At 38.2% G+C, this 23,920-nt stretch overlaps 1 protein-coding gene across 5 annotated transcripts in view; it reads left to right on the forward strand.

The window, feature by feature from the left end:
• cdin1 (CDAN1 interacting nuclease 1) overlaps positions 1-23,920 on the forward strand; it is a 149,924-nt gene that overhangs the window by 6,437 nt on the left and 119,567 nt on the right. For 3 of the 5 annotated variants that reach the window (XM_062041428.1, XM_062041430.1, XM_062041429.1), the window contains exon 3: positions 16,378-16,423. The exons of the other annotated variants lie outside the window; for them this stretch is intronic. In XM_062041428.1, coding sequence (XP_061897412.1) covers positions 16,378-16,423 — 46 coding nt within the window. The remainder of the gene's footprint in view (positions 1-16,377; positions 16,424-23,920) is intronic. 5 annotated transcript variants of the gene reach the window in all.

A 23,920-nucleotide genomic window follows, 5' to 3' on the forward strand; every position in this document is an offset into this window, starting at 1 on the left:
TTTTTAGTTTGAAATATGTAACTTTGAGCAAGTTGCAAACAATTCTTTTGAAAAAATGTATTCTCATTCAACTTAATTCCGTTAATAATTTAACGTGTCTGACTTTTCTTGAAGTAATCCAATCTTATTCCAGTAATATTCCGACTTAATTGTTGTTCTTTTCTGTCTTTTTTTTTTCATTAACTGACATGATTTTCCTAAATTATTGATTTTAGTTACATACATTCTTTATTCTGGCTATATTTACATTTTGTTTTGCACTCTTATCATTTTATTTTCCTAGTATTCTAATTTAATTCTTGTAACATTCAGACTTTAATTTACTTTATTTTACTTTGTTCTCATAAACCTGCTAATATTTTCTCTTAATCTACCGATTTTACTCGCAGAATAGTATTATGTTCTTATATTAATAATATAATAAAATAATATAATATCATAATATTTGTACTAATCTAATTTCTAATGTATTTTTTAGTGTTTAGAAAAAATACAGAAACAATACATTAAGTGGTAATTTTAAGAAGTAGCTGACATATTATAAGAATGTTGTGTCGTTTCCCATGAATAAACGCGAATATTCTTTTTTTATTCAACAAATCATGGCATTATGAACTCAGCATCATGTATGCTTAGGCACGGACATTGAGCTACGTCACATGTGTATTTTGAACCCCCAGCATGTTTTTGGTTCCCCTTGACCAAACTCCTTTTGGCTCACAGTCCAAATGCCATATTCCCCTCGAAAGGAAAGTGGTACTGGTGAGTGTAATAATTAAAGCAAAACATGGGTTGCATTTTCCTTCCAATGATTCTGTACAATCTAAGGCTTCCCGAGGTGCCGGCTCTTTTGTTTAGTCTTTGCTGGCTATTGTTATTATTTCGTTCATCATAACCAATCTTGGTGAGGCCCGTGCTCTTTACAATCCCCGAGTCTCCTCACTGAGCCTGACAGGCAGGCGCGGCAGCAATGTTTTCACAGCCTGCGAAATTATTCTGCTTGTCCAATCAGCTGAGCTGGACTCTGGAGGGTTAGTGATTGGACTGGCAGGAAATCAGGCTCTTAAGACATAACATATCGACTAGGCCATCCATCATCTCTTAGCATGCGCTCGGGCACGCCAGTCAGCCTCTCTCACACTCTCCATACCCCCCAACTCCCCCCCTGGACTGTGTGGGAGCCCTGCCACTGCGTAAATATTGGCCGGGGTGGTGGCCATGGCTGGACCATTGGTTTGCTTTGGACCTCTACTAACACTGTGGGAAGAGTATTTCATTGTTGATATTTTAACTACAATACTTTAGATTTCCATGAATTGGAAAGTTGTGTTTTATGGGTAAACCGTTTAACATTGCAAAGCTACATTATTTGTATCACACAAGCTGTAAATGTGATGCACCTGTTAGAATAAGAAAACATGGAAAGAAGCCACTTGTTTGTTTCCTTAAATTTGTTTTTCTTTTATCAGCCTAAACATATTTTATTGGCAATATTTTTATTTCAGTATTGGTATCGAGCCAAAATTTGGCTGCATCCCAAATATGTAAAGAGTTTATTGTGCAGTAGTTCATACTGTGTTATTCAGACATCTAGATGAATGGAGGCCAAGTCCCTCTTGATAAAACTTAGCTTTTATTGACTCACTGTTGTAAAATCATATCGGAATAATATCACTTTATAACTGAGACACTTTTAAAGTTATTTTGTTTTGTTTTTTTCAATTTTCAATTTTCCCCCATTGGAAAAATACAAATAACTGTATTATCTACATCTAAGTAACATGCAGCCCTCTTGACTCTCATACAATTGTAAAAATAAGATAACCACAGTTTGTATTACAATATAAAAACATGTAATCCTAACTGAAATGAAGTAATGATCAACTATGTCCAATAATGCCCTTATAACGCCTTAGTATTGGATTGATAACCACATTTGTAGTATTGCTTAAAACTAATGTAAAGTTGGGATGGGCGATATGGCCTAAAACCTTTAACGTCTCAAATGTTCTTGTAGTCAGACAATATTTTTGGTATATTACATGGAATTTTTACCTGACATACAGTATTTCGACTTATCTACTGTCTTCTTTAGAAGGGTCACCTGACCACTGTGACTTGTTGCCTATCAGCTGTTCTTATAGGCATGGCCAACCATAACACTATATATCACAATATATTATTTGGTAAGTGATATTGGAACCATTTCAAAACTGGCTCCTTATTTGGCTGTGGATGTATTGTGTCATCTCCACCTGTATTATTTTATTAAACCTACCTGTATTACTAATCTGTTTGCTAATTTACTGTTAACATCTCTTTCCTTTTTTTGTAACAGGGTTCTATCTGTAAAAATGTAATAACATTATTCTTCTGTTGTTTGGATGCTTTATATTAGTTTTGGGTGATACTACATATTTGGGTATCGATCCAATACCAAGTAGTTACAGGGTCATACCAATGCTGATACCGATACTATTTTTGATTATAATCATAATCAGACAAAAACACAAGATGGTCGAGTAACAATATCAATTAAATACTTAAATTATTCTTTCCTACTATAGTATCTAATTGAAATTATTTTGTTTTTGCTCTAACAGTTGCCTTATGGCCAAAGACGCATTTTCTGAGTTTGTAAACAATTTCAATAATACAATATTGATCAAGTCACTGTAGTATCGACCATGTAATAAAACTTAGGGATGCTCAAAAAAAATTGTGAACGCAAATTTTATTTATTCAGATTTAAAAAATATATTCCTTTTTTTTTTGAGAATCGATTTAAAAAAAAAAAAAAAAGATGTTTGTTGCTTTTTTTTTTTAAGAATAACATTTTGTATATAAAACATAAACAAATATTATTTATATTCATTATTGATACTGTTGCTTTTTGTTTTTTCTTTTTTGTAAAGCTGGGATTTAGTTGGAGTTGGGGTTGCAATATTTTTATTTTACTAGATTAATTAACTTTCTGTGATTTTTGTAAATAAAGTTTTACAAATAAATTATTAAGACATTTAGACCAACACTGCACATACAGTATAAGTCATATGTCAGCAGCCAAGAGTGTTTGTAGCCTGTTTTGAAAAGGTTTTATTATGATTTGTATACCAAACAATATAGTACAAGAATCGTATTGAAACGAGAATTGTTTCTGAATTAGTCACGCCAAGAATTAGAATGTAATCGAATCATCAGGTGCCCAAAGTCCCACCTCTACAAATACCATACTTCATTACTGTTGATATTTATATCGATCCACCCACCTCTGGGGAGCCACTGGGAGCAAGTAGGGCAAAGTGTCTTGCCCAAGGACACAACGGCAGTGACGAGGATGGTGGACGCTGTAATCAAACCTGGAACCCCCAAGTTGTTGGCACTGCCGCTCTTTTTTTGATTGATTGAAACTTTTATTAGTAGATTGCACAGTTCATTACATATTTCGTGCAATTGACCATTAAATGGTAACACCCGAATAAGTTTTTCAACTTGTTTAAGTCGTAGTCCACGTAAATCAATTCATGGTATCAACTGAACCGTGCCAAGAAACTTAGTTTATTTGCCGATTTTGAGGCGAGGATTGCAGACTTATCCCGGATATCTACTGGATACTTAACGGCTGCTGGGGATCAAACCTGGAACACTCAAGTTGCTGGTAAGGCCGCACTACCAACCAAGCCACGCCGTCACAAAAAGCATAATGTTTATAAACATTTTATAGAGCAAACTAATTGTCCAGTCATGGTATTTGAAGTTTGAAAATTATCTGTCTAGGGTACACTTATTAATGTTGAAAAATTATATTTGTCTGCAATTGATAGCGATTAATTTTGAGTTAACTATGAGCAAAATGCGATTATCGCTATTAAATATTTTTACTCGTTTGACAGCCCTACATGGTATTCTTGCACTAGGGTGCAACATACATCACTAAAAAATTTTAGGTCATAAGGCCCATCCCTGCTGCACAGTGATGTTAAAAGCAAGACATGAATAATGCATAGGGCCATTTAATAATCATTGCCTTTTAATTTGGGACTCAAAATGGGGACGATTACATTTTCGGACAAAGTGCAAGAAAGAGACAATTTCAAGGTAATTTCCATGCAGGGTCTGTCATTCACTGTGTTGGACTATATTTGGAGGTGGGCGGAGGGTGGGAGGGTCCCACAGACTGAGTGTCCGGACCCCTTCATCTGTAACGGCTGCAAAACACAGATGTTGGGAGTCATCTGTCAGCCTGGCACTTCTCTTCTCTCCGGGTCTGGGCTGCTACTTGGTGAGGGGTGGGAGTTGGAGCATTGGACACGGTGCTGTCACAATGGAGACACATGCAAATACGCGTCCCCTCTGTGGTGTCCTACACAAGCATCTAGCAGACCAGAGCAGGGAGACGCGTGACATCAGTCCCATTAGGTCCTTCCCTCGCCGTGCATTAGAATTGGAAATGATGGGCCGCTCTCTTGAGGTCTTGCCTGGCTTCCCCAGGGTCCAGAAGGGGGACCCTAGTTCTCCACCCTTTTGTATAAGTAGAGAGGGGAGGTGAGTTCTCTCAGTCCTTCTGTGGTGCGCTATGAATGGATGTGGATGTGATAATTACCACACCCTCCTTATTCAAAATGCCATTCAGCCCACTCGTCATATGTCGTTCATAGTCCTAAAAGGGGTGGTGTGCAGATGCCACTGTTTTGGGAAGTGCTTATAAAGTTAAGTGTAAAGCTTTTCCACCTCCTCCTCCTCTCGCTTTCCCACCCTCCATTACTTTCACACACAGCTCCCTCGTGAGGAACATTTTTTTTTTTCGACGGGGGCCCTTAATGTGCCGTTTTCATTGGCACCGAGGCGGGCTGCAATATGGTGCTACGGCTCGCTCGGGGAATATGAATGTTGATTAAGCATGCGCTCAGCCTTTTGAAATTCATAGGCAAGTGTCAGAATAATGGATGTTGAGCAAATGTCAAGCATTTGTTAATTTCTCTGTTATTGGGGGTTTATCTAGCATGATCTTTCGAAAGCAACGCAAAGGGCAGGCTTGTTGTGGCATGTGCCATTGATATGGTGATTTCTGGGGCTCCAGACACTTTGTTTCTGATGGTAAAATCTCATCTCAAGATGAAGCAGAGGGACTTTCTCATTGATTATTAATCATACCTCTTGTGTGTTTGTTTTCTTTACACTGTTTAAACATTGAGTAATGCCTCAGTGCATAAACTGGTAGGCTTTTTACACATTCAGCTTGACTTGTTGACTCTTTACCCTATATGTATGTTTTCTTGCAATTTTTTTCAGTCATGCAGTGAAGTGTTGTGAATGGCAATTATCACAGAAAAGTGATACCTATTAAATTATTATATTAATGAAACGCCTGAATAACACAACAGACTCATTTTATATGCATACTTTCATCCAAAGCGAAGCACATTTTGTTGACATGACAAACATACGGACCTAATGAGCCGGCTCTCAACAGAATCAAATAGGATTGTGTATGAAGAGTAAATTTAGTTTAATTAGTAGACATCTGTCCTTTTTCAGTTGGAGATGTTGTCTTTTTTTAAATATTTTAGTTTTTTTCCATTCATTATTTCTTTGCTTATTGCTTAGTTTATTTTTAATGATTTATTAGTATTGGGCTACTACATTTACTATATTCATATATTTCTGTATTTTATACATTTTTGTCATATATAATTTTGTAGTTCATTTTGTTGTAGAACCAATGCTTGCTTCTCATTAAAGATGTAAAAAAAAATCCTATCAATGGTTATTGTGACCAATATTTTCATGGTTATCATTACTATCACAGTATTGTTGGATGTGTTCAAAAAGTACTGAAACACACACACCATAACCAACTTTTATTAAAAAATGTAATACAATGAATAGACATGCAATATACTTTGGTTGCAGAGGAAACATTAAATATTGTTCTGGCTTCTTCAGAGCCATATTATTTTCATTTAAGTGTTTAAATATGTATATCTTCTTCCATTTTAATTTGTAAAGGTGTTAATGTTTTTTTTTAAATAATGAAGCTAAAATGGGTGTTTGGGCGCTTCACCTCCAGTTTGTGTCGTAACGCAAGTTCACTTCCTTTTTTTCCATTATTCCTTCAGGTGTAGATCAATCGCTTTGGGCTAAGAGAGCGCAGCATGTGGGTTAAATGTGCACAATTGAAGATCTTAGTTGCTCAAACTTGTTTATATAAGTTTGGATTTTCAGTATGTTGTTTCTTAATAGTGAACAACGTTAATGTCTCCTATATGTATGCTAGCATGTAAGCCAGTTAGCAAGCTAGCGCTAGCTTGCTTCTCCAGTATATAAGCACTGTCAACAATCCGTGAGTTTATCAAAGTGTGGTCATCAATCACGGTTTTCCGACACTTAGTATTACTGCTTTGAATTAAAACTGTCGGGAGTTTATTTCTACATCCCTTATTCCCATACATTGGTTTATTTGTTGCAGGCCGCCCCAAATACATTTTAACCGCCAAAAATAGAATTCCCACTACCTGGACACCCTCGCTCATAAACCGTTTAACACACCTTGTCTGCCAGAGAATAAGAAGACGGCGCTAGAGGGTTTATTGTTGCCAACTTAGCAACAATTGGACCATATAAAAAATATTCAAAACCATGACTTTTGTGAATTAAAATGAGTTGTAGTAAAAACTAGTATTATTGTTTGTGTTGTTAAGCCATATTGTTCTAGTATCTACTGTATTATAAAGCCAGGAGTTGATCGATACAAGTCTTGTGAAGGGATCCCCGGCAACCTCCAGTGCGTCGCGTCACATTTAACTTCCGGGTGCACATGACTAACTGGTGCTTAAATGGGCCCTTGAAGTGTGAGTGAATGAAGAGAGTCAGAGCAATGTCAAAATAAGTGAAAGCCATGCTGAGTTTATGGCTTCACGTCAGGCCGAGGGATTCATGAATAATAGATGCAATCAATTACTTGATTAGGAAGCACAGGAATGACTACCTTCTTTTCATATCAGGCGATGTTGTCCAAGTACATTCAATAGATTGCATTGCGTTTTCAGCTCATTGAGTTAAAAACACTGAGCTAAGCATCCCTCTTAAGTAAAGTATTGTTGTAAACCATTTTATAAGGACACTTTTTAGGGTGGAAACTGTCTTTGGAACATTATTGGACAGTATACGCTGTAAAGTAACTACATGTTGATGAAAAAAGGCTTTCAGACAGTATGAGCTGTTGTGAGTATAAAACAATTGCATTAGCATTGTCCTTCACGTTGGTTTAATGGTGTTTGTGTTCAGCATTTTATGGCATGATACAAGCAATTTTAGTTTACTCTAGATCAGTGTTTCTTAAACATTGTACAGAGTCGTGTATAAAGAGAGTATAGCCAACTAAACAGCAGGCGCCATGACTGTCGTTTTGATGTTAGTTTTTCTGATTAAATAAACCAAAATAATATCTCTATACAAACAGGTAGTTGTAAACATAGTCCAGCTCATAACCTTACAATAAAACATGCTTTTATTTTGTGAAAGTATATAATTTTGCATGCTTTTTTGACGCACTCCTACTGCTACATTCCTGCAGTGTTTCGTTACCAGCAGGCACTGTAACATGCAATAAATGTAAAACAAAATACACAAAACAACCGAATAATAACTTATTACCCTCATTTTGTCCCAAATCTTCAATAGCTTTGGACCAACAATCCCAGAGAAATTGTGACTTTTGTGTGAAGTATGTCAACTGTGGTGGCTGCCACACTTATACACTTAGCATGTTACTGGCATGTAATAAGTTAATATCACATGTTACTAAATGTTGCATTCGTGTGTATTTTTTTACATGATTTATTTTGTTGAATTTTACAGAATAATATTTATTTATTTATTTTATTTTCAAAACATTTTTTTTTTCTTTGCTACATATGTTCCTCTCAAGACCTCACTGTAAGGTCACGTTACCTCTAAGTAAAACAAATTGATGCTAATTCACCTTTTTTTCTCTTTTTTCTAAATAAGAATCAATAAGAAAACCGTTAAGGAACCTAATCGTTAAGCAGAATCAAAAGTGGAATTGAAACCGAAAAAATCTTATCAATTCCCATTCCTAGCTTTAAGCCACAATAATTTCATGCAATTGCCAAAAAAATAAATACAAAAAATATTAGAACAGTGATTTTCAAACTGTGGTACGTGTACCACTGATGGTACGCGGGCGCCATCTCACGGTACGCCAAAGAAACACTTGATTAAAGTATGGTGTTTATTTTCCTGTATTCAAACACAGTGTTAATGTTCAGACTGGGTGTAATGTTACAGTCGCAAAAATATTAAATATACTTTGCCTTTTTTATGAATAGGTAGGCCTACTACGCTACTGGTGTTTAAATGCTGGTGATTATGGTGATACTTGGAGAGCCAAGTGTTTTCTGAGGTGGTACTTGGTGAACATATTTTGACAACCGCTGTATTAAGTTATTGATGAAAATGTTACACAAATTCTGCAGTTAACAATTGTAATTTTTGTTCAGGTATTCGTCTAAAGCTGCGTGATACCTAAATATGTGTTTGTTTCCATCTTTTATGTTTAACACTTAACACACAGTATTAAAAAACAAAAAACAATTTCTCAACCGTTGTTTTCAAAGAGGATGTGCTGAGAAACAGATGTTAGCATTTTGGCTATCAGCGTGGGTAATTAGCGGCATTTGCATATTTAGCTGTGCTCGTCTTGACACAAAATCGACATGCGGGAGAGGGAATGTTTCCCATTCTGTTGTTCATGAGTGAAGTCGTTTGACAAGAATTTGAGCTGTTCTTAATATTGTTTAGCTCCATCGTCAATGATGAAGAAAAGTCAAATATGTTGTTCTCTATCTAAATGAGCCTGTTTCATGCCCTGAAGTGTCTCATCAAGCATGCAGATCCACCAAATGGTACCACGGCAACATATGATCCCCATGTCATTAGCCAGGTGGCTTTCATTACCTAAATTACAGCTATTGTTTATAATTAATTATTTGTCAATTGGACAATTGTGAATTTAATTGATATTCTCAAATCCTCCCCCAATGCCGTATTAATTAGGTAGAAGAGGCGATGTGCTGTGTTTTGCCTCTCCTATTATAAATTCTCTGATGCTCCCAAAAAGAAAGACTTCTCTACTGGTCTATAAAAAAAAGTTAAATGATTCACATTCCTAAGCATCGGCTAGCCAAACTTAACCGAGCCTGAAACAGCGACCAGACAGGCAAACCAACAGAATGACAAGTGGAAGGCGCTAATTATTTATAATCTCATTGGTTGCTTGACTATTTTTGGGTGCATATTATTACCCTTCACCATTTTATGTTGTAGGGGGAAGATCATTAGGTCGAAATAGAAGGATTCCTTCGCCGCTCTACTGTGTCCAAACCATCTGTTTTCTCATGTTCGTAGAGGGTTGGAAGAGCGGAATTACAATTTTTCTTCCAGTAAAGGTCAATTAAAAGATATTTTTTCATGCAGAAATGTACACTGTTGGATTGATTGACCCAACAAATTTGAAGAAAAGCGTGCAAATACATAGACGTGATAGTCCTATTGTACTGTATGTTGAAATGATGTGGCTAAAATTAATTGTAAGATGAATTTTCTTGTAAAGTTATTACAGATTGGTGGGATTTAAATGATAATACTCATAAAATGAGGTCAATAAAATAGGTTTTCCGTGAAAACTCTAAGGTATAACACACTGGTTGACCTTCATTTTTTCTGTGTTTTATATTAGTTATATAAATAATTATTTTCATATTAATTATATATTTTAATTGTATTTAATTATGTATACAAAATAAATGTGTACTACATAATACATAATTACAATAAGTTATATTATATATACCTCAGGTGCATACACTTTTACCATCGTACAACCTTTAACTGTAGGGGAATATTTTAAATAGCATTTTTTTAGTCATACAAGTGTAAAAATAAGTTAACCACTGTTGCTATGACGACAAAGGCGTGAAACAATCATATGTTGCAGACAGGACTGGGCGATAAAACAATATCAATATATATCGTTATAGACACGTAATTGATATAAATAAATATCGCATGCGGTAAAATGAACAATATATATATATATTTTTTCTTTGTTTGGAGAAACCGGAAGTTGCGAAGCAAGGTTGGTTGCATGAACAAAGGCACTTGCTCTCTGGTAATCACTGATCAGTGGGAATGACACCAATCAGGTACCAGTATCAACTATCAATTTGGTTGCGTGATGTTGTTGTTTCACGATTGGTTTCTTGCATGGAGTGACAAGAAAATCTAAAAATGAGTGCTAATTGTCGATAAATTCGGAAAAGTCACCTCGACAGTATGGTAGTTTTTTTTAGTTTTTTTTTAAAGCGGACCGTATTTAGACCATGGTGCTCGTAATCAGTAATACCCCACCACATAACCCGCGCTCACCCTCAAGCACAGCTGGCACTAAACCTGCAGAAAATAGTTTTTCTCAGGTCTCTCTGTGTTTTCACACTATATACCAGTGGTCCCCAAACTTTTTGTAGCTGGGGACCAGTCAACGCTTGAAAATTTGTCCCACGGACTGTTGGGTTTTTTGTTTTTTTTGTTTTTTTGTTTTTTTCATAAAGAAATACAATCATGTGTGCTTACGGACCGTATCCCTGCAGACTGTATTGATCTATATTGACATACACATACACAATATGTATATATTGTGTTTTTTATGTTGATTTAATTAAAAAAAATATATATATACATTTTTTTAATTTCTTGTGCGGCCCGGTACCAATCGGTCCGCGGACCGGTACCGGGCAGCGGCCCGGTGGTTGGGGACCACTGCTATATACTATATTGTTACACTTTATTAAGCATTTCTTACATATTCCTTATTTTTGCGCCTTCATTTTAAGAGGTTATTGTTAAGTGTTCAATGTGATTTTAGAATTGTGTTTACATTGATTGTTTTCCATGGTTGTGTTGACATGTTCTTTCCTTTCTGCCCTGATAGCTGAGGGGATTATAATCAGAGGAAGGTTACATTTTAAATAAAACTCCTTATTTACGATTGGTCTTGAAAAGTATCAATAATTATCGATATCGACCGATATAACACTTTTATATGGTGATGCATTTTCAGCCCTATTACCCAGCCCTAATTGCCACAGAAAAAGCTAGAGAAAAATCTGTGTGTGCAACCTAACAGGCATTTTTGCCTCAAAATGTTGGTTGACTTGCACAACCTTAGAGGTTTTGCTGTACTATAAAACAAAAGTAGTTAATAAGCAATCACTGCTGCTGCTACTACTATAAGGTTGCTCTTGGCTCCATATTTTAATATCAAGCTAGCTTACTGTGCCCGGGGGAGTTAGTGATACATTCATTTTCAAATAACTCACTTCTAAAGCGCTACTAATGGAAACAGGGGTATTGTGGTGTAAAACTGGAAATACTCCATTAAACCCAAACTGCTCTTAGTTTTCGTCTGGACCTGGCTACTCATCAAATCATCTTGTGCTATTTTTTTTAAATATATTTACCGAACATAACCAGTGTACAGTGCTTTTGTCTCATTCTGATAACCGCACAAAATGGACACAGACTCAAGAAAAAAACAACAACAAAAGCTCCAGAGGATCTTAGCGCTTTTGAAGCAGATATATTTTCTTAGATATTAAGAGCAGTTTATGTCCCTTTAAAGTTAACAGGGTAAAGATTTAGCAATTAGGCCGTAATCATGGTCATTATGGAGTAATCCATTTAAAACCTAACAGATGTCTGTTCCAGCGGGGGGATCGCGATGGTCCCATGCCAACAATAAGGCTGTAATGTTGTTGAAATGCTCAGGTGCAAGGTTGAAGTGTGGAAGACATTTTTCCACCCATTGCCCTCCCATAAGTGTCCACATGTTGACAGTTGACCATTTAATGCCCCCCCACCCCCCACCCCTAATTGCAGTGGCCCCCTTGATCCAGAAGCATCATTGTAGATTAATGCTGAAGCAGCAATGTTTTCCTTTCCTGTGTCCTTAGAGTTACTCTCCTTTTGTCTTTGACGCTAAACATTTTAGCTTTTTTTTTGGATGATGCCTCTCGCCTCCTTGAGTATTGGAATCTGCAGTTTGTCAAGACATGATTGTTTTTTGCATACAACTGAAATCCAAGAAGACTTCTCCAGTCCATTTGAATCAATGCATTGGTTGAAATGTGTCTATTAATGTAACAGTCAGTCCTAAGAAAGAATGTGATTATGTCCCAGGAGCCCAGAGGTTCTTAACTGTTGTCATCTGAGGCTTCCCCATAACTTACAACCAATCATTGAAAAAAAAAAGTTAGTAGAATTTACAGAAAAAGCTGGCAGCTCAGTCACCACAAATTTTGCCTGTACAAGTGGTACCATTTTACAGTAATGCACTGTAAAAACAGTGACCGTAGATTTTACGGTAAATACAAAACAATAACAGTGACTTATTGAAAGCCAAACCAGGCAAAAATATAAATTTATTTTATTGTTGAAAATGCATGTGTTTCAGAGTAGGCTGCTGAGAAACTTGCTAAAAAAAACTGAAATCAAATATCACAGTTTCATCCATTTTCTATTCTGCTTGTCCTCATTTGGGTCTCCGGTGTGCTGGAAACTATCCCAGCAAACTTTGGGCAAATGGCGAGGTACACCCTTCACTCTCAAGGAAAACAAAGTAAATATCAAAGTTGCAACATATATATGTATATGTATATATATATATATGTATGTATGTATGTGTGTGTGTGTGTGTGTGTGTGTGTGTGTGTGTGTGTGTGTGTGTGTGTGTGTGTGTGTGTGTGTGAGTATATATATATGTGTGTATATATATATATATATATATATATATATATATATATATATATATATATATGTATGTATATATATGTATGTATATATATGTATATATATATATATATACATATATATATATATATATATATGTGTGCGTGTAGTGTATATATATATACATATATATATATATATATATATATATATATATATATATATATATATATATATATGTGTGCGTGTAGTGTATATATATGTATATATGTATATATATATATATATACACTACCGTTCAAAAGTTTGGGGTCACATTGAAATGTCCTTATTTTTGAAGGAAAAGCACTGTACTTTTCGATGAAGATAACTTTAAACTAGTCTTAACTTTAAAGAAATACACTCTATACATTGCTAATGTGGTAAATGACTATTCTAGCTGCAAATGTCTGGTTTTTGGTGCAATATCTACATAGGTGTATAGAGGCCCATTTCCAGCAACTATCACTCCAGTGTTCTAATGGTACAATGTGTTTGCTCATTGGCTCAGAAGGCTAATTGATGATTAGAAAACCCTTGTGCAATCATGTTCACACATCTGAAAACAGTTTAGCTCGTTACAGAAGCTACAAAACTGACCTTCCTTTGAGCAGATTGAGTTTCTGGAGCATCACATTTGTGGGGTCAATTAAACGCTCAAAATGGCCAGGAAAAGAGAACTTTCATCTGAAACTCGACAGTCTATTCTTGTTCTTAGAAATGAAGGCCATTCCACAAAATAGTTTGGGTGACCCCAAACTTTTGAACGGTAGTGTATATATATATGTATGTATATGTGTGTATATGTATACATATGTATGTATATGTATATGTGCATATATATATAATCTGTTAATATCTGGTTCTTTTCTGTTTCAACATGATATTATTCCCTTCGGGGTCGCGGGGGGCGCTGGAGCCTATCTCAGCTACAATCGGGCGGAAGGCGGGGTACACTTCTGTTAAAATGTAATAATCACTTATTCTTCTGTTGTTTAAAACTTTATTAGTTTTGGATAATACCACAAATTTAGGTATCGATACGATACCAAGTAGTTACAGGATCATACATTGGTGATATTCAAAGTCCTCATGTGTCCAGGGACATATTTCCTGAGTTTATAAACATAATATACATTTTAAAAAAGGAAAAAAGATTTTGTGACGATAAAAAATATTGATGCAATCATAGTAGTATCGACTAAATACGCTATTGTACTTGGTATCATTACCGTGGATATCAGGTGTAGATCCACCCATGGCGTTTGTTTACATTCAGGGTGCTAGCTTGCTGTTAGCGGTTAGCTATCGTATCCTCCTACGGTGTGTAGTGAAGTATGTTTAGCTATTCCTCGTCCTGCAGCGATGATACTTGTAAGAAACATACTTTATTTGTCACCATGGAGGCGAGGATTAGGGATTTAGAAGTAGCTAAAACACTGCCGACTGCGAATGGACGTTCGCCGCTAGTGAGCTAGCCATGTCTTAAAGCCCCTCTTCCTGAGGGCGTTTCAGTGTTATAACTTCACCATTATCTTTAGTTTTTAGGCCAAAATGCATCCGTTCTCCCTATTCTGTCTACACACCTTGTCTGCTTGTAAGTACTCCGTGATTGTGTGTTGTCGAACATGCTCGTCTGCTCGCAAAACTAGCAATGTCATGACATGACGACGTGCCGTCATCTCTTTCAAACAGAGTATAGTACCATTTTTGAGTCATTAGTACCGCAATACTATACCAGTACCGGTATACCGTACAACCCTAGTGTATATATATCTATATATAATTTGATTGGTTTGAGAAACTTTCTGTGATGCAATCAAGTTTATTCTCTACTATATTAGTAGTGTTTGAGAGCAGAACTAAACATAAAGAAAGAAGAAAGGACAAGAGATCGCATTAGTTTGTTTGCTGTTGTGGTTGCTATACCTAAATAAAACTACAAAGACCTGGTTGTGCAAAAAAACTAACGTCATGTTAAGTCCTAGTAATAAATATTGTGATTCTTGATCCAATCCATCGTATTGTCATTGTCTCGATTCATAACAGAAACTGAAAGCTTAGTTGTTGTTGTTGTGTAGGAAAGCCGTTCTTTATTCGACATGGATGACCACATTATAGCGTCTTTGGTGATACGTGTTAGCATCAGGAACATATCCTCAATAGTATTATTAATTAAGATGAAAAAAATCTCTCGTAGGCTCAACAGCATATACTGAACCTTGATATTGCTAGCAAACATTGCTGAACAACAGGGACATTTATAGCTCAATAATGAGACAAAAGATGAACATCACACAAAAAAAATTGTAGATGATACTAATATTTATAGCAGGTAATCAACTGCAAACAAAATTACCCTTTTTCTAATTAGCTTCACGATCACATGCAGCAGCACGGCACTCGATATGTCAATCAAATTCATTACTTACCGATGCACGAATAAGTCCAACATTGTCTTTCACAGATTAATGCTTAATTTGTGGACCCCTCCAGATGTAAAGATGTGATGTGCCTCCTATCTTTTCTTCTCTAAATCTGTGTGTACAAGGAAGTGAGGTCGTAGCAAGCAGTAACGTCTTGGTGATGATGAGTGCTTTAAATCTTTCAAAAAAAAAATTCTTAAGAGTGTTAGATCTATTCCAACCGATTTTAAATATTGTTTTATGATCCCTTGTATATTTGCCTCTAAACCTTTCAAAATACACCTAAATCTGCACTGATGCAGGTAAATAAACAGTTGTCTAATGGGACTCTACATCATCGCCTGAAACCCGGAAGTGCCTCTTGGTCACGTCATTGCAACCCATGAATTAGCATAACATATGCTAGCCGGTGGTGGTGGTCTTATATTTATTTTAGGCTGATGACATGCTGTACCGTACGGCAGAATACAACCCAAAAACATAATGACAATGGCCACACTGTTTAAGTTATTGATTCAAATAGAGACACAGAACCAAAGCATCCAGTCTCTCATCCTATATCACATATGCAATGTTTCCTACAATATGCTAAGGGGAAAGACCTGTCCCTTATACTGCTACACTGCATGGTCCCCAGGTTGGTCGTCTCTGGCAGGTGTTTGATATTGACTATAACCTGGGATGAATGTAGCTTATGGCTGGCAACCTTTAGGAATGGACTGACTCCTGGGAGCCACTGCTTCCTGGGGTGGGGGGAATGTAATGCCCGTATTTACCACGAGGACCTTTTGGTATTGTACAAGGTACATATACTCCAGTATTACATTGATATTTTTTCTTTCTTTCTAGACAGTTCCCTAACATGCATCATATGTATGATTGAGTGATATAAAACCTTCTCATATGTCCCTCAACCTCCGTCATGTCTGCGTTGTCAGAGGTGATCATCTGGAACAACTTTGCCACACTTGTTTTCATGTTCTTTTAGATTACAAGGCATCTGGCCTCACAGCTTCTTTGAAGCCCCAACCCCACCCTCTCTGTTCCTTTGTCTATGCGCGATGCTCTCTGGTAATTAACTTTGTCCTTCTTTTATTTGTTCCAGTCACTCGCAGTCCACTCTTCTGAGCATCTTCTCCCTGGAGTACCAGGTTAGAAGTTTTCTTCCTTTGTGAGCCCTGACAGGTGCCTAATTGAATGATGAATGTCCCTTTATTTCTTTGTAATTGAACTGCCAGCTCTCTGATTGGTTCGGAGGATGCCCCTCAAACCACCCCCGGCCCCCACCCCCACACTCTTCCTCAAGTTGACGGCACTTGCATGCCCGAGCCTCGGTGGATGGCTGCCAAGCCTCCCCATCCATCTGTCTAATAACATCTAGCCCCTGCTTATTTGGTGGACCTGTAATAAATTATGCTAAACCATTATTATTCTGACAATAATAATTTCCCCGTCTAGTGCGGCTGCGTGTGCTAAATGTTTGCTGACTTGCACTGTCACTGCCGCTTTCCATGCTTGACAGCCGATGATGATAAATGGCCGCCGCCGCCAGTGGCAGAAGGCAGCACAGGCAGAAAATGGAGTCATTTATCATCCGCCTGACAGGTGTCAGTCACCCTAGCTGTCCCTGCGGAATTGCATTATTTTTTTTAAATGTGTGTATTAGTTTTGAATAAGATGTATTTTTCAAACAATACTATTCCTCTCCTAACCCTTGTCCTCTTAATCATTGAGGAGATTGCATGGAAATTTCAGCTTGTGGACCGGAGGCATTGTTGCCATCAAATCAAGGGGATAATAAATGGAGGTTTGAGCTGGAGGAGAGGCAGCCTTGGCACATTTTGACGTCCCCCCCGTAGATCCTCCAGGAAACTTATTGAAAAGAAATCACTGTGACCTAAGCGCCCCTATGTGCTCCTTCAGAATACACAATATGTAAGAGATGCCAAGACTGAACACGTCTGCCTTTATTTTTATTCATGAGGACATAATGCACTTAAATCCTCCACTTGGTGACAAATTAAATAGAATGTGATTTATTTGCAGTAGCAGTACAAGGTTGATGATGGCCAACGTCCGATTTGTTCCCATAGGAAATAATAGGCAGAAAAAAATAAGTTCTAGCGTCAAATTATATCCATCAAAAAATTATTAAAGTGAAACTGCACTTTTTTGGAATTGTGCCAATCATTCACAATCTTTATGTGAGACAACAACACATTTTTTTTTTTTTTTTGTCAAGTCTAACTCGTAAATAAATGCTAGCAAAAGTCTGCTAACAATGAAGTAAATGGGAGTCACTTTATTCAGCCTCTCAAAAACCTCCAACGTTTGATATACATGTAACTATATGCAGTATGTAATGTTCATAACATTCATAATAACATGTAATATTTACTTATTTTGCTCAGTTTGGGCATATGGCGGCGGATTAATTTCACAGATGCATCACAACATTCGCTTTTCCCTTCAAATACAACACTAATAATCATGACTGACTTCATGACAGCCAACAGCGACTATTTTGGGACAAATGATGATCCAGAACCTTATATTTCTGAGCCTTAATATACGAAGGATAAGCTACAAAGTGACACACTAAGCATCATGTAGAACTATTGCTAAGTCCTAAACAAGAAATTAAAACTATGAACATAATAAAACAAACACTTCTGCTCTTACTGGGACTGATGGGATCCTCAATTTGTTTTATCTTTATCCGATTAATCGAACAAACTAATCAATAAATTACTCGAGCACTAACATAATCACTCGCTGCAGCCCCAATGCAAGTGTAAAAATAAGTAAACAATACAATATAGCAATATATCGTTTACATATAAATCCTGTCAAACAGTAGACAATAAACCACCTTTGTCTTTTATGCAGTTCTTAGCAAAGGCAGAACATAGTTGCTCTTTTAAAGCTGTCTGTAAAAGACAACATTTTTTCTATGTCCCTATTCTGAGTGACCTGCACCGACACATAGTGGAGAAATTATGCAGACCGGGCAGAGAGAAAATCTGAAATTTAAAACCCGGACAGGTTCTCACTTCCTATCCCACCCCCAAACCCAGAAGCAACTACACACTGTGTTTGAAAGCAGGTGTTTCTTTAGTGTTGCTGGAAGTTCTGGACAAAATTGATATGACAATTTCCCCCTCTTTATGAGGGTCAGAGCCATAAAAGGCCGGCGGATGGGGGTTCTGTGTAAAAGTGTATTCCACAATGTCAGGATAAGTTTTAAGACCTGACAGGTGTTATGTATATGTAAATGTACATATATGTAAATATATATGTGTGTGTATATATATGTCTATATGTATACATGCATATATATATGTCTATATGTATATATGTATATATGCATATATATGTATATATTTATATATATGTCTATATGTATATGTGTATATATAGTATGTCTATATGTATATATATGTCCATATGTATATGTGTATATATCAGTGGTTCTTAACCTTGTTGGAGATACCGAACCCCACCAGTTTCATATGCGCATTTACCGAACCCTTCTTTAGTGAAAAATAAAATGTTTTTTTTTTCAAATTTTAAACAAAGTTATGTTTTTTTACTGGTGCACAAAATGAACCGTGCATCAACATCCCCTTGTTCAAAGAACAAAACCAACACAGGGCATGAACTCACAACATGCAAATCAGTCTGACTTCTGCTGTTGTTGTATCCATAAAGCCGATAGGGAGAAGTTTTTATTTACACGATGAGTCGGGTGTGTCTTGACCTCCGTCGAACCCCTGAGGCCGACTCACCGAACCCCTAGGGTTCGATTGAACCCAGGTTAAGAACCACTGGTATATATAGTATGTATATGTGTATGTATATGTATATATGTGTGTGCATGTATGTATGTATATATATATATATATATATATATATATATATATATATATATATATATATATATATATATACCGTATTTCCTTGAATAGCCGCAGGGGCGCTAATTAATTTAAAACCTCTTCTCACTCCTGCGGTTACCAAAACCATGCGGAATGAGCAAGCATGCTCTAATTATTTTAAAACCTCTTCTCACTCCGGCGCATACCTTATCATGAAAAGCACATTTAATAAAAAAAACGTTATTATGATCTTACCTTTACTTGTAAATGGGTCCATGTGCAGCTGCTTCTGATCAAAGGCAGTCTTTCTCATCTTTCTTCAATTTTAAAAGTCTCTGGAGATATTCCTTTAATTATTACCTCCTGCTTCGATTGAAAGTCCAGTTTAGAAAACGGTTTAATTTTAGATATGTAATCCTCCATGGTAAAAGTGCAAGCAAACAATTGCTGCATGCTTGCTGCTCGTTGTCTTCTTCTGCAGTACCTGTCTCCTGCAGTACTGGTAGTCGCAAGAAGGATCACTAGCGCCCTCTACCACCAGGAGGCGGGAGTCATTTAATGACTCATATTTGACCCGGCGGAAGTGCCAAGCATGCGCTAATTATTTTGCGAAACGAATTTGACCCGGCTGTAATTCTAGGCAGGCGAATACTATATTCCCGGCGCCAATTCAAGGAAATACGGTATATATATATATATATATATATATGTATATATATATATATATATATATATATAATTACTGAAGAAGCATGAAAGTGTTTTTCGTGATGAACTGGGTTGCATGAAAAACATTACAGTCAATGTTTGTGTTAAGTCTGATAGTAAACCAGTGATTTGTAAGGCTAGACCAGTGTCGTATGCTATCAGACCAAAGGCGGAATCTGATTTAAAAGCTTTGATAAAGAATGACGTTTTGGAACGTGTGACGACAAGTGACGGAGCCACTCTAATTGTTCCTGTGCAAAAGAAAAAGGGTGAAATTTGAACCTGTGGCGACTTCATAGTAACGTAAATCCTGTCCTGATATCAGAGCAATATTGACCTCCTTTAATTGATTATTTATTTGCTGGCTTAATTGGAGGTAAACAATTCAGTAAAACTAACCAAAATCAGGCTTATTTGCAAATGCAAATAAGGTGGATAAAGAGACACTTGAGATGCTCACCATTAATATTTAGAGAAGACTATTCAGGTACTGCATATTACCTTTTGGCATCACTTCGGCACCAGCTTTGTTTCAGGGAGCTATGGACCAAATTATCAGTGGTCTGGCAGGAGTACAATGTTACCTGGACAGGAGCAAATGATGAGGAGCACCTTCATAACTTGGATGCCTTACTTCAAAGACTGGGGGAGTATGGATTAAGCGTTTGCAAAGAAGTGAGAGTTTTTTCACCCTCTGTTGGTCATTTGATTGATGCTGAGGGACTTCACACAGCACCGTCTGAAATTACTGCCATTGTGGAGGCAACCCCACCTCAGAATATTAGCCAGCTGCAATCTTTTTTGGGCTTATTGAATTTCTATGGCCATTTTATTTCTAATTGGGAATCATTGCTGCAACCACTCCACGATTTACTGCATAAAGATGCAGTCTGGAAGTGGACAAGCAGCTGCCAGGAGGCTTTTGACAAGGCCAAACGAGCGTTGACAGCATCAGAGGTCCTGACTCATTTCAACCCAGCGTTTCCGCTGCAACTTGCTTGTGATGCTTCACCTTATGGAGTGGGAGCAGTGCTCTCTCACGCCCTGCCGACTGGTGAGGAGAAACATATTGTTGCCGTACTTTGAACAAGGCAGAGGCCAACTATGCACAATTAGAAAGAGAGGCCTTCAGCATCATTTTTGGGGTCTTTATGGGAGGAAATTTACTCTCTTAACTGACCATCGGCCTTTTACGACTATCCCTAGGCCCACATACAGGAATATCCTCGCTGGCTGCGTCAAGGCTGCAGCGATGGGCTGTGTTGCTGTCTGCTCACTCTTACGACATCAAGTATAAGTCAGACTTTCACTGCAATGCTGAAGACCTGTCAAATCTGCCTCTACCTGTCACAAAGAGTGAGTTAAAAGCAGACATTTTGCACTTTAGGGAGATAAAAAAAAAAGCGCCTGTTTCAGCATTGCAAATTCAAAAAAAAAAAGACTCGCACTGACCCAGACATCTCAGTTGTCATTGTAAAAGATCAACCTGTTGACGACACTTAACTGAAACCGTACATAAGACGTCGGTGGGAGCTTTCTGTCCATTCAGGATTGTTTGTTGTGGGGAAGAAGGGTAATCATGCCACGATCACTTCGGCTAAAAATGTTGTAATAACTACACACATGACATAGTGGAATTGTAAGAATGAAAGAGATAGTGAGGAGCTATTTTCTGTGGCCAGGCTTGGACAATCAAATTGAACAAATAGCCATGTCATGCGCTACATGCCACCAAACCAAGAATAATCCCCATTAGCTCCTCTCCATCCATTGGAATTTACACCAGAGCCATGGCAGCGGGTCTGCATTAACTTTGCAGGGCCACTGGAAGACAGGATGCTCTTGGTGGCCATCAACTCACACAGCAAATGGCCTGAGGTAGCGATTATGATTTCGACCACTGCTGGAAAGACCATCGAAAAGCTTGGAGAGATGTTTGCTCTGTTTGGACCTCCTGTCCAACTGGTGTCAGATAACGAACCCCAGTTTGTGTCTCAGGGGACGGTTTCTGTCCTGCAGGCTAATGCAGTGCAACATATTACATCAGCCCCAGTACTACTTGTGGGGTGTGTTCTTCACCATCAGAATTGATCATGCAGCACTACAATGGCTAATGTCGTTCCAAGAACCAGAGGATCAGGTGGTGTGATTGCTGCAGCAGCTGCAGTCCCTTCAGCATGAGTCATTGGGCTGGGGCGCAGCATCCCAATGCTGACGTTCTCTCTTGGCGGCCTTGTCCTGTTGACGGCTGTAGTTACTGCGACCAGCAAGACGTCAGATCGAAAGAGCTGCGCGGAGACAACAGCGCTGGTGGGCCTTCATGCTGCACCTTGGAAACCGTGGACACTGCAGAATGGGCGCCCAAGCAGGAGGAAGACACCAATCTCAAACCGGTGTGACAATGGGTCCAGAGTGGTGAAAACCACCCTGGGAAGGTGTGATGGGACTGTTGGTAAGCACCAACAGTAAGGAGTAAGTTTTCTGTGATGTGCATGAGAGACAACTGCACTGTGTGTGGAAGGAGCCAGCCACCGGGGAGGAGAGATGGCAGGTCGTGGTGCTGAGGACCCTGAGGGTGTGTCACGGGAGTACCGGCTCAGGACATTTTGGCAGCACAAAGACACTCCGCCGCAGCACAGCCAAGTAATAAGTGCGCAGCCTACAAGGGACCCCAGGACCAGTCACACACACCGCTTTATCAGTAGGGAGTTACAGCACCAATGGAGAGGGTAGCTGTGGACATTATTAGCCCTTTTCCCATAACAGACAGAAGAAACAAGTATGTGCTGTGCACGATGGATTATCTTACCAAGTGGCCGGAGGCAGAAGCATTGCCGCAGGTGGCTGATGCGCTCCTGGAGGGCATGTTCAGCTGCTTCAGGACTGCAGATAACCTCCAAAGCAACCAAGACAGGAATTTTGAATCCAGGGTTTTCGCTGTCCTATGTGAACGACTGGACATGAATAAGGCACACACGACCCCCTTGGACCCGCAAACTGATGGACTAGTAGAGCAGTTTAACCGCATCATGCAGCAGCAGGTTACTATCCTCACTGTCAACCATCAGCTAGTGCTAATGGCCTACCGTTCCGCGGTTCAAAGTTCCTGTTGATGTTGGGTCAGGAGATCCAGACACAGGCGGAGTTGGCATTTGGGAGACCACCAAGCAGCAGGATCGGTTGGAGATGGCACATGCTTTCGCACAAGACTAGTTGGAGAAGGTTGCTTTGAGGCAAAAGAGTGTGGGTTTACAAGCCCAAAAGGAAGAAAGCATGCTGTCCCAAGTTGGGCAGTCATTGGGACGATCCGTGTAGGGAGCTTGAAAGGTTGCCCTGCATAAAGACCGTTTGGCACCCCACAGGGGCAGGGAAGTTCCCAAGTTTGAGGCGATGCCTACCTTGCCTTAGTTGGCACGGGATGATTAATGGATCAAAGTTAACCAGTTTCCACCATTGTTGTCCCTGTTCAGCCACTAGTTGTGGCAAATAGCAGTTTCCGTAATGCGCTGACAAACCATCAAGCGGTGCGGCTTCGTAGCTTACCAAAGTCGTACTAAAACATTTTGACAATTTTTTTAGCTTTGTGTGTAATGTTCTATATTCTCAATGCAATTTTTAAGTTTGAGCTTGCTTGCTAGCATCATCTTGCAGTCCAGACATATCTTTTATGTTTGACTGCCATCTACCGGTCACACTTATCATTACACCATGTACCAAAAAAAATTGAAAATTTAATGATTTTAAGTGCACCTTATAGTCCAGACCTGGGCATTGTGCGGGCCGCATCCGGCCCTTTGAACGTCCCTGTCCGGCCCGCGTGAGGCCAATTATAAATTACAAAATACATTTTAAAAAGCATCTATTTCGAGTGTGCAATACAACGGTGCTGCTTTTGTTTTGAAAAGCGTTATTTGTATTACTTCCGTGTGGACGTATGCTCGTGCGTGCAGCGGCAATCTCAAATTACAAAATACATTTAAAAAACCTTTTTTGTCGTGCGTGCAATACAACTGTGCTGCTTTTATTTTGAAAAGTGTTGTATGTGCGTATGTCCTGTGAGGG

This window comes from Entelurus aequoreus, linkage group LG03 (assembly GCF_033978785.1).
Source record: "Entelurus aequoreus isolate RoL-2023_Sb linkage group LG03, RoL_Eaeq_v1.1, whole genome shotgun sequence".
Classification (NCBI taxonomy): domain Eukaryota; kingdom Metazoa; phylum Chordata; class Actinopteri; order Syngnathiformes; family Syngnathidae; genus Entelurus; species Entelurus aequoreus.